This window comes from Zootoca vivipara, chromosome 14, assembly GCF_965207765.1.
Source record: "Zootoca vivipara chromosome 14, rZooViv2.hap1.1, whole genome shotgun sequence".
Lineage (NCBI taxonomy): Eukaryota > Metazoa > Chordata > Lepidosauria > Squamata > Lacertidae > Zootoca > Zootoca vivipara.
This window is the reverse complement of record NC_142597.1, coordinates 33,999,580-34,011,871: the sequence shown is the minus strand read 5'-3', so window position 1 is coordinate 34,011,871 and position 12,292 is coordinate 33,999,580. Positions and strand designations below refer to the sequence as shown.

Genomic DNA, 12,292 nt, shown 5'->3' with positions numbered 1-12,292 from the left:
TCAATGCCAGCATGCTTTGGAAACGTGGGTCAATACGACAGTTGACAAATAATACCAAACATTATGTGAAGGGCTCTGGGTGTGGAATCCGTCCCCCTTTGGTGCTGTGATTAAAAACTACAGTCCAATGCACACTTCCTTGGGAGCAAGTCCAGTCCTGGCTCAATACAATGTGTGGTGTGGGAAGGACAAGGTGGTGCACCTCCCAACCTTTCCAAGCACGGAAGTTGCCCAGTCAGCTGCATCTTACTTCAACACTGGCAATGGGGTGGCACCCTCTCATAGAATCAAAGAGTTGGAAGGGTCATCTAGTCCAGCCTCACCCGAGGGCAGCTTTGGAGACACAGGTCAGGTTGCATGGTACACAAAACTTGCTGCTGCTGCTGCTGCTCTCCGTCTCCCAGCTTCCGCTGCCCAAGGTAGTTGCCACACTCTGTCTAATGGTAGGGCCGGCTCTGGGCCGAGTCACATTGAAGTCAGTGGCACTTACTTTTGATAAAGCATTCATAGGATCAGCTCATTTCCACAAACTCAGAACCCAAAGCTGCTCTGCCCTCTCTCACTGGGACTGCTAAGTGCTCCACCTCATGCATGTTATTAAAAGTTGTCTACGCATACAAGGAGTCGCTTGTGGAAATGAACAGAGAATTTGGAAGCAAATGAAGCCCTCTCTGCAAATGCTTTTTGCAAAAGTAGAGCTGTGAAGAATTTCAAGAGGCCAGATATACACAGCTCTATTTCTCCCAAAAGCATTTGCAAAGAGGGCTACATTCCCCCCCCCTTTACAGGGGTGAGAGAGAAAAATACATTTGCTCAGAAAAACAGCACCTGAGAAAGCTTTCCTTTTAGGTGAATTTCACCATCTTGGAAAGAAAGGGCCATGAAGGCAGTGGTTGGTGTTCATTCTCCCCTACTGGACGCCTTCCACAACTGTCCAAACTTTGTTGGCAAACTGGAATTATTCTCAGTAGTGCGATGTGGCTTACTAAGTAGCGTGAGCTGCTGTCTCCACCTTTGGGGCTCCCACGTTGCATAATAATCCATGCAATGCCAGACGAATCGTGTCAACGATTCTGGATGGGCTCTGGGCATAGCCTTAGTTCATGTGGGACATCAGCCAAGGCTTGCATGAATAGAGCTGCCTTTTCAAGGATACTTGCCTGCCATAATTGGTATTCCCAATGTAGATTTCCCCCAAGGGAAGGGTTTTCTGTAGCACAGATTGGAAATGTACTTCCTCACTGAGCTATGGCCCTTCCGTTAAAAGTCTCTAGAATATTTTCCCATTTTGGGCTGAGCGGGGCTGGCTGGCAGGGAACTACTGCATGGCAGTAGGCTTCAGCCATAAAAATAAAATTGCCAGGAGTTTGCTGTAAAAGGAAGTACCGGGGAAAGCGCCTATGCATGAGGTGCTGTACAATACAGAACTAAACTTGCTGAAATGTGACTTCTTAATGTAGTTTTTCACCACCGTGACTAACAGCTACTGGTTTGTAATCCTTTGCGCTGCAATGAACTTGCCAGCCAGGAGTGGGGCTGTTATGCTAGATTTCCCAAGACTGAAAACCGAATTGCAAATGGCACACTTCGCTAGGACCCAAATCCAACCAAGCCTAGTTGAGAACTAATTGGAAAAGCCAGTCAAAATCTTCTTGCCAAGAATCAGATTTTGGATGGAGAAGGACATGCACAGATGATTCTTTCGGGGGAATCTCTCTAGTGAGTCCATGCCACTATGCTAGCCTTTCCCTTCAAAGCCAAAACAGAAACAATGGAAGGAACCAAAATGACAATACAGTGCCAAAAATATACTGAATCTCAAGCGCTTTCCTGCTTCAAATTTGCAGCTGCTGGCAGAGCGGCAACATCTTTGATTTGGCCTAAGAGTGCTTCAGTTGTGTGAATAAGGGTCCTTGCAATGAACCACCTGCCCTAAAGCAAGCTTTGCTTCTAGATGGGGAGGGTTACACGAGACAGATCTGCTTGGGCCTAGGGAGGAAAAAAGGAAAGAGAAGGTTACACAATATTTACAATATGCTCCACAGGCACCAGGGCGGGGAGGGGAGAAGCACAGCACGTGAAAGTCAACCAGAATTCTGTTATTTCAAGGCACTTCAATATTGCTTATCAGGATGGGTGGCAGAACTCTGACTGCTCGGCTAGGGCATGCTCTAAACCACACAAGTACAGTAACAACGTTATGGGATGCAGGTTTCCATGGGGAGGCATCAAATCATGGGGCCCTGACGGCAGCAAGCATCCTCATATCTATCTGGGAGGGGAGGAAACAACAGAAGGGGAGATCTATTGCTGTAAGAAAAGATACAAACATCTGAAGGCAAGAATGGATTCCTTCATCGACTCAGACGCTTGGCCCTGATAAAAGTGAAGCGGGGTAAGCTGGCAGGAAGATTTGAAAAAGAGAAGCAGATCCTGTTTTGAGAAGCAAGTGGGGAATTCTCACGTCAGATGCCGAGCAACCCCTTAGTCACGAGTCCCACTCTGATATGCTTACGCAAAATTCCATGCATATGTTAAGAGCCGCTGTACCACAGCCTTCATGTATGTGCCAACAGCAGAAGGTTTATCTGCTAGGAAAGGGTGATTATGCCCACGTCAAGAATCACCAGCGCTTATTTACTTCTCCAGATTTTCTTCTGGAACAGCTGGGCTTTCTCTGCTGCCCAGATTCTCATATCAGCCACAATTTTTGCAAATACGTCTCCTCAGATCATCATGGAACAAACCAGGAGCTGTCGGTGGACCTCCAGCTCCAACATTCGGACCCTCAAAACGCTTATGAAATTATAAAATTAACAGCAAGAAGCAAGCCTGCCTTGCAGCCTCCTAGAGCCTTCGTCCTGGGCCATGAAAAGGCATTTTTTTTCTTTTAAAGCTACCAAACATTTAAATTTGAGAAGATCTGAACTAAGTGCTGCTGTCAATCCTTGAAGAGAGACTCCAAAATACACAATTGCCTTTTTAAAAGAAAACACGTGCAAGGAAGGTGGTTTCACATCTTATAGCCCCTCCCCCCATATCAATTTCTAATGAACTTCAAGCATGTTGAGGTGTAATGTTGGGAACACATTTTTAAAACTCAGAATACCTCCCCCCCTCCCCATATCACAAAGAAAAAAATATTAATTAGAACTTAAGAAGCAATGAATGCACCATTAAAGTGTCATCAAAAGATGTTGACCTAAGACAAAGTTTTCCATGATACACAATACGGACCCAAAAAAACGAAAGAAAAGAAAAGAAAAAGTCTGTCAATAATATACAGTATGACAACTACATCTTGTAAATTATACCCAATACTGCCGGCAGTCTATCCCTCTAAAGAATATTTGCCCCCTTTCATCCCTAACAATCAGATAATAAAATACAGCACCTATAAATAAGCAAAAATAATATATATATACCGAAATTGTCTATCGTTAGTTTTAAAGATATGGCAATAAAGGAGTCTAAATCAGCAAACTTGTAGAAGCCGTAACTGATAAAACAGCTTATTGAAAAAAGGTGGCAGTAATGCACTCTATGCGTGCAAGAAGTACGTAAGAAAATACAGACGTATAAAATTGCACACACACTCACGCACACACTCGGCTTTCCACACGGCTCTATGCTCACGCATATACACATAGACAACAGGAGGCGTCAGAGACAATTTGGAAATTTGATTTTGTACTTTGATCGGCCTTGCAGCTTTTGCAAAACAAGTGGAGGAGCTGACAATTGCGATGGGCGCCATGCCTCTGAGCATGTCTTGGTTAGGTGTTCCGTGGTTTTCGTTGTGATTACCGAATGCCACGGGCTCTTCCTGCAAGCCTTTCCTCTTTTTGTTAATGAGGACACGCCCCGCCATAAAAGGATGGTAATAATAATAATGGTAATCCCACAACTGAAACTTAAAAGAGAAATCAGTGCTTGCTGTAGGACCACAGCCAGTGATTAACCAATTAGTTAAGGGTGCTGAAAGGTCCTTTTCTATCTTAGTGGGATGTGAGAACAAGAAAGTGCCCAGTGACTGATCTCACCGCCTGCCATCAAGACAGCTCATTGTAAGTCAGGAGTGGGGAACCCATTGCCCTTCAGATGTTGCTGGACTCCCATCAGCCCCACCTGGCATGGTCAATGGACAGGGTTGGTGGGAGTTGTAGTCAAACATCAACTCAAGGGCTACAGGCTTTCCACTCATGTTCTAAGTGCTTCTCACTGCAAGATGCACCTCGACACTTCCCAAAGTGGTATCAGCCAAACGCTTCCATCCTTCTAGTCAACACCACCACCCTGCCAAGGTACTACGTATAACGTAGGCTCATTATGACACCCACCTGTCTGCAACCAAGTGAGCTAATTTCTTTCAAAAGCTGGTGGTTCTTTTCCCATAGGGCGCAAATGACTAATGTAGGCATGTGTGACTAGGCAGGCTGAGGACTTGGAACTGATTTGCAAGGCTGGCATGACGCAATTCAAACTGATCCGATCAAGTACCCATTCCAAGCTGTCTCCCACACCTCCTAGAAATGAGGTCTGATCTGCGTGCTCTGTGGTTAGAGGTTAAAAAGCAGATTATAAAATACCTAGATTTCAGATTTTTTTCTTCAGATTTCTTCCTTTTTCTGTCCTGATTTGGCCTAAAATGGAGTGTATTAAACAAATCCCAGCCCATAAAGAGACCAGAATTGGTTAAAGCTATGAAACGATGTGCACTACAAGTCAATTCTCTATTCCACTTTACAAGAAAAACACTGAAGTCAGCTACCACAAATTAAGATATTTTCCTGATGTGACTTTTCTCTTTTGTTTAAAAAATACGAGGAGTAAATGTGTATTTTTTTTAAATCCCAAGTTTTAAACAATATTCCTTTCTTGAAAATATTTAGGAATTCAAACTAGTGTGTTTAGAGTCGGGTTGACTGTGCAATCTCTTAGTGGCAACTGAACAGCTACAAAAAACCTTTTTTTTCTTTTTCTCAAAAAATCTCCCCTTCCATCTTTTTTCGGTTTTCCTGCTTAAAGAAGATAATAGTGTATTATTATCGCTCTGTTTAGCCATTAGATGGCGGATAAAAAGCCCCCCTTTTAAATATGTGGGTTTAAATTTTTCTTCTTCTTGTTTGTATATAATTTTTTTTTGTTTTAAAGCCCACACCAAAGAGGAGGGCAGAAGGCAAAAGCTGTATGAGTTTTTTTTTCTTCCCCAGAAACTGTGGAAAATCACTTTAGGGCAATTAATAGAAACACTTCGGGGTACAAAAAGCTCGACTACAGATTTTCAGTTTTCGTCCTTGAAAACACAAACATAAAACTGGGCTGAAACGCTCCTTTCGTTCTCTATATGCACCTTGGCCTATGGCATTTTTGCCCCGTGGCCTGCAGGGCTGTAAGTGCGGGACACAATTAAAACCAGAAGAGGTCCAAGTGTTTTTTGTGTGTGTGTGTTTTTTGTTTTACTTCCCCAGCTCCTCAGAGTTGGGTGAGCTTAATCTCAAAACTCCCACTCCACGGGCTCCTCTCGACTTGCGGCCTTCTCTAGGCGGTGGATTATGCTGTTCAAATTCGCTGCCTTCTTTTTCCTCAAGGTGTTGTCCCGCGTGTTCTTCGAGCAAACCGCCTCGGAGAAGCCGAACAGGGTCTGGAGGGAGTTGGTGGCTGGCGTGGAGCTGGTACTTGGCACAATGGGAATTTTCTCCACACGTTCCCCTGCGGCCTTGCAGGAGCTCTCCCCTGTAAGGAGCGAGGTGGAGGCAGTTGAGGTAGAGGCATCCTCTTCTGGAGCAGAGTTTGGCGTCGTCTCCAGAGTTTCTCCTGAATGTAGGGAGCCCGGCGGAGAACTCAGACGCGGCGCTCGGAGCCTCCCCTCATCGTCGGTGTCGTCCAGGCTCTCCGTCCCCAAGTGGAATGTCTCTGTCTTCTCCGAAGATCCGGCGTCTCGCAGTGCCTCTTCCCCTGCATTGAAAGCTGACGCTGCTCGCCCTCCCTGAGACTTTGTGGTTGTGTTGCTGCTGTACTCGTCGGCTTCCAGGCGACTTCCAGCCGGCTTCCCGTCGGGCGGGCCCTCCGTGTCCACCCCATCACAACTGTCTCCTTCGGAGCTGTGAACTGCCCGGCTGCTTCTGGCTGAAGGAGAGTCGCTGGACCCAGCCTGGCTCTGGCCTCCTGCTTGGATTTCTTCGATAAAGAGCTCTCGGCGAATGCGAGACCTGGGGGAGGGGGGAGGAGAGAGAGAGAGAGAGAAAGTGTAGGCGAGAGGGGAAAATGTTGTCAAGAGGCAGGTAGGTAGCTGTGTTGTTCTGACGTAGTTGAAACAAAATAAAAAAATTCCTTCCAGCAGCACCTTAGAGACCAGCTAAGTTTGTCATTGGTATGAGCTTTCGTGTGCATGCACGAGTGTATCTGAAGAAGTGTGCATATGCACACAAAAGCTCATACCAATGACAAACTTAGCTGGTCTCTAAGGTGCTGCTGGAAGGATTTTTTTTATTTTGTTGTCAAGTGGGTCACTGATATGTCAGAAATGTAAGTTCAGGTAGTAGTAAATAAATAATAATAATAATAATAATAATAATAATAATAGTAATATATTATTATTATTATTATTATTATTATTATTATTATTATTATTATTTATACCCCACCCACCTGGCTGGGTTTCCCCAGCCACTCTGGGCGGCTCCCAACAGAATATTAAAAACACAGTAAAACATCAAACATTAAAAACTTCCCAAAACAGGGCTGCCTTCAGATGTCTTCTAAAAGTCAGGTAGTTGTTTATTTCCTTGACATCTGATGAGAGGGCGTTCCACAGGGCGGGCACCAGTACCGAGAAGGCCTTCTTGCCTGGTTCCCTGTAACCTCACTTCTGGCAGGGAGGGAACCTCCAGAAGGCCCTCCTTGGAGCTGGACCGCAGTGTCCGGGCAGAACGACTGGAGACGCTCCTTCAGGTACACCGGCCGAGGCTGTTTAGGGCTTTAAAGGTCAGCACCAACACTTTGAACTGTGCTTGGAAACGTACTGGGAGCCAATGTAGGTGTTGATACAACTAAGAATTCAAGAAGAGCCTGCTGGATCAGGCCAATGACCCATCTAGTCCAGCATCCTGTTCTCACAGTGGCCAACCAGATGCCCCCAAGGGAACCCCACAAGCAGGAGCCAAGCACAAGGACTCCTGCAAGCAGGAGGTCCCAGATTCAATCACCGGGATCTCTAGAGAATCTTGCCTGAAATCCTGGGGAGCTGCTGCCAGTCAGTATAGACAATACTGAGCTAGATGAGACAACGGTCTGACTCTGTATAAGGCAGCTTCCTATGTTGTGTTTCATTAAAATAACAAATCCTTTGAGAGGAATGGTGGGATAGAAACTTGATACTCCTGCTGCTGCTGGTGCTACTACAACAACAACAACAGATTAACCATAATCTCTTGCTCATCCCTCTCAAAAAATTCAGTCCCACCTGGTTTCAAATTAGTAATATACACAGTGAGATGTTCATATGATGTAGGCACTGGGAGCAAGGATCTAGGGTGGCTCCCTTCCACTTGCTCTATGAAGGAGCTTACAAAGAGTATCTGTTTGGCCAAATTTTGGACCACATCAGAGATGGGGGACCACATTTTGCTGGACACCATCCCCAATTCAACCGTCCCTAATCACTGGTCATGCTGGCAGGGGGAGATGGAGGCTCCCCATCCTTTTGACTATAGGGAACCTTTCTCTGATTTGTTTAAAATGTATGTCCTGCCCCCCTCTTCATCAGACCCCAGGGTGGGTTACAGCAATAAACCAACCAATAAAGATGGAACACAACAAAACAATTCAATATGGTTAAATAAACATCAGTTCACCTTCCCATTTATTACTGTACAGTCAGACTTTAGCACTTAAAGTTCTGTGGAAAGAGACACGTTATTAGCTGGCACCTAAAAATATGCAGTGTCTGGCGCCAGCTGGGGGTGTGTGCCACTGGCGGAGGAAGAGGGGTGTGGGGGGAGCGCACCGCCCCTGGCAGCACGATCCCGGTGGGGTGCCATCGCGGTTGCTCCCCTGCCCGCGCTGGGCGCCACAGCCCCGGGACGCATGCCAGCCACACCCCTGCCTGCTCTCCGTCACTGGGGGCGCATTTCATAATTGGGATGCCATTTCTGAGAAGACCCCCTGGTGCAGTCACAGACTCCCAAGCTTCACTCAGTGACAGAACTACCGGTATCAACAGAGGCTCCCTAACACTTTACCTGTAATTGTGGAACCAATTAATGACGGTGCTGGTCTTCAAGTTGAGCTGTGTGGCGAGCTCCTCAATGGTTTTTGGTGATGGGTATGGCTTTTGCTGATAGGCTCGCTTCAGAGCTTCTTTCTCTTCTGGGGCCAACACGACTCGCGGCTTCTTTAGCTGATGCTGCGGCTGTGGACTGGCCCCCTGGCTGTAATCGATGCCTGCCGAAGAAGACTCTGAAGGCTGGCTGTCGCTGACCGAGCTGTGCCTTCGTTTCATGTACGCTGAAAGACAAAAAGGAAACCACAGGGATCATTTCAGGCACAAAGCCAAGGAACTGGGAGAGCTGGCATGTATGAAAGGACAGATTGGTAAGCATATGGCAGTGTGGGTGCAGTGGTTAGAGTGCTGGGCTAGGACCTGGGGTGCCAGGGTTCAAATCTCCACTCAGCCATGGTGCTTGCTGGGCGAGCTTGGGCCAGCCACCATCTTTCCGCCTAACATACCTCACTGGGTTGAAATGGACTGAAATTGGAGTGGGGTTGGGGCAGAGAACCATGTATGACACTCTGAGCTCCTTGGAGGAAAAGTGGCATATAAATGTATTAGATAAAGGTAAAGGGACCCCTGACCATTAGGTCCAGTCGTGGGCGACTCTGGGGTTGCGGCGCTCATCTCGCGTTATTGGCCGAGGGAGCCGGCGTACAGCTTCCAGGTCATGTGGCCAGCATGACAAAGCCGCTCCTGGCGAACCAGAGCAGCACACGGAAACGCAGTTTACCTTCCCGCTGGAGCGGTACCTATTTATCTACTTGCACTTTGACGTGCTTTCGAACTGCTAGGTTGGCAGGAGCTGGGATCGAGCAATGGGAGCTCACCCCGTCGCAGGGATTCAAACCGCCGAACTTCTGATCAGCAAGCCCTAGGCTCTGTGGTTTTACCCACAGCGCCACCTTATCATAAACCAAAGCCAGGATCAGATTGGCAGAGCTCATGGCCACTCTTGCCCTGGGTCTAGCCATTTTTTAGATTAAAATGGTAGGCTGTTGGGGCCTCAGGGGAGCTGGCTGGCACTGCACTTTGCTTTGTAGCATGTGCCAATCGGCAACATGGCCCTTGATTGCCTGCCTGGCTGCCAGGCAGGGAAGGAAGTGAGAAAGAAAGGGAGGAGGCAGCAGAAATCACAGCTAAGTTTATTAAATTACTAAGTAACAACAACATGTGCAGTGCTTCACATACACTTTCTTGTAATCCATACAGAAATGCAGCAAGTATTAATATCTCTACTTTGGAGGTAGGTGTGTTGAGATTTTGCCCCAGGTCCATAGCTGCCAAGTTATCCCTTTTTTAAAGGGATTTTCCCTTTAAAAAAAAAGGGAAGAAAAAAGGCAAGAAAAGGGAAAACTTGGCAGCTATGCCCAGGTCACGGTGGTCACCTGCTGAGTTCTTGACAGAGGTATAATTTTGCACCTTAGACCTCATGATTCATAGACCCTTTGCTACACCAGTTTTCAATTTATGCTCAAGGGATGTCAGGTTGCAAACTTGCCCCAGAGCTCCGTAGATCTGGTATCAATCAGGGCTGACAGCACTGATGCTAGATGGAGCACGGTCCTAACTTGGTATAAGCCAACTCATTATAGCCATTTTACAGATGGGTATAGTTGCGAATGCAGCCTGTCTGTGTTGAGTCTCTCACCTGCTCAATAACCTGTACTGTAACTTATTCCAGGGGTAGCTAACGCAGCGTCCTTCATTGTCTACCCCAGGCTTATTTTCAAGTCCCAGTGTTCACGCCAAAGGTAAGACATGAACCAGGGGCTTTGTGTCCAATCTCTAAGCCACTGGGGCAAATAAATTGTATGCTAATCTTTTGGTAAGTCAGGATAAGCATTCCCAGCTAAGGATTTTTGGGGGGGCGGGGGGAGGGGGAGCAGCCAGGAGCTGAGGAGGGTCTGGTTCAGAATAAATCTCCCCCTGATTGAATATGATTAAATGGATGAAAATTTAAATGGGGGTGGCGGGGAACTAGGTGCTGTGAGTGTGCATGGTCACAGGAATAGTAGAGAGGCCAAAGCACTGCAGTTCAAACCAGAAGTGCCAAAGACAATTGAAAAGCTTCTGACAATGTACCTCACCAAAGACTCCTAAGTAAGCTTAGCAGTTAAGGATCTCTTATGGATCAGGGGCTGATTTAAGTTGCAGGAAGCAAAAAGTAGGAATAAATGGACAGTTCTCTGAATAGAGAGATGTAGAAGCAGAACCCCCCCCCCAAAAGATTGTTATTTTAACTTGTTCATAAACGGATCTAGAGTTAGGAGTTAAGTGTTGAGGTGGCCAAGTCTGCTGCTGCTGATACTAGATTGTTCAGGGTCGTTTAAAAACGTAAACAAGTATAAAAATGATTGATGCATGTCAGGGCAAAAAAAATAAATTACTTTCACAAATATAGTCATGGAGTCTGAACTGGTGGTGATAATTGTGCCTGGTCCATCACTGCAAGTTCAGACCCCAAGAGCGTGTAAGGTGAGAAAGATGTGCATAGCTGTAGGCATGATGGAAATTACCTTTCTTTTCCATGCGTTTCATGTCCATCAACTTCTCCACGTTGTTGGGATCGTTGAGCCATAGCTGCATGCGAACAAACGGCTCCCGGCCCTTCAAGCTCAGCTTGTGCCAGGGCTTGGGACGCGCCAGCAGATCTGAGACTGAACCTTGTGTTAGCCCCAGGATTGTCTCCCCAAACAGACGCTGACCTGCAAAGAAACCAAACATCAAGTTGTATTTGTGCCATGGGGAGAGAAGACAATGCGACAGGAGAAGGCAACACAAACACACACATACTACATAAAAGCAAAAGGGGCCCAATGTCATTAAAGAACAGAACACCAAGCCAGTTAAGCCGTTTGGGCTTGTCCTGAAAAGAGAAGTGGCACAGGGCCACCTCTAGGGAGGTGCAGGCAGTTTGTAGGGGAAATCCGCAACTCCTTCAACCCACTGGAAGCTGTTCTACAATTAAAAAAAATCCCAACTGCACCATGTCACATTGAAGGTGGGAGCTGGCCACATTTTATATTCCACGTAGAATTCCTGGAATTTACTGAGCCAGCACATCAGGGGGTAGCCTGCAATAAATGTCTTGCCCTGGTGTGCTTGTTTTCTGCATTAAGGGAGTGTTCTTTCTGACTCCCATGTCATGATACAGAAAGAAAAAGAATAATTTGTTTTTGTCAGAGCCTCCTCTTTTGACTCATTTCAGATTGATTCGCTTCTTGAACACGTAAAATAAAAGCAAGAGGACTCAATGACTTCACCACCAAACTTGGTGATGCCTGAAATCCTTTCTGATAATCTGCTCCGTATTGTTCCAATTTTGGTAGACGTGCTGCCGAAGCAAGCATGCCTGAACTCCTTTCTGCCCTTAGGATACTCAGTCTGGGTGCATTTGAACTTCTGTCCACTGATTGAACACCTGACACTCCTGAGAATAATGGGCTAGTATGCTGATAACACGCACAGGCCTAATTTTTACTTAATGCTAAGACAAACTATACCTTGGTGAGATCGAGCAAGCATGTAGTTACTCTACAGACAGCTAAGCTGTAGTTTGGTTCAGTGTTGTGTGTGAACGCAAACTCATGGTTTGCATTGATCTGAACAGCTATGGGCTGCAAACAAGGTGTGTCCTTGGTTTATTGCTAGTGGCTTGTTTGGGGAAGGCAGACCACAGGCCTGAGTTCACATACAATGCCAGGCGAAACCATGGCAGTGCAGCAACCGGAGAACTGGGGGCTGAGTGAAGCGGCTGCAGTTTTCTTTTTGCGCCTTCTCATTAAGAAAGTTTGGTTTAGTGTTTTGTATGAACCGAGCCAATGTTATTATTTCGGTATTATTATTATTTATCACTTATATAGTGCTCTTCAGGGTAGCTCAGTTGGTACAGCATGAGACTCTTAAACTTGGGGTCACGGGTTCGAGTGCCATATTGGGCAGAAGATTCCTGTATTGCAGAGGGTTGGACTAGCTGACCCTTGTGGTACCTTCCAGCTCTACAATTCTATGATTCTA

At 46.3% G+C, this 12,292-nt stretch overlaps 1 protein-coding gene across 11 annotated transcripts in view; it reads right to left on the bottom strand.

Annotated features, from left to right (window-relative positions):
• The window catches only part of CUX1 (cut like homeobox 1), a 265,020-nt gene that overhangs the window by 30,963 nt on the left and 221,765 nt on the right, over nt 1-12,292 (bottom strand). For 9 of the 11 annotated variants that reach the window (XM_060268517.2, XM_035138885.3, XM_035138887.3 and 6 more), the window contains 3 exons: nt 10,792-10,980; nt 8,244-8,508; nt 3,497-6,212 (listed from right to left, as the gene is read on the bottom strand). The exons of the other annotated variants lie outside the window; for them this stretch is intronic. In XM_060268517.2, the coding sequence (XP_060124500.2) occupies nt 5,498-6,212; nt 8,244-8,508; nt 10,792-10,980 (1,169 nt within the window). In that variant the 3' untranslated portion in view covers nt 3,497-5,497. Of the gene's footprint in view, nt 1-3,496; nt 6,213-8,243; nt 8,509-10,791; nt 10,981-12,292 lie in introns of those variants that run through there. 11 annotated transcript variants of the gene reach the window in all.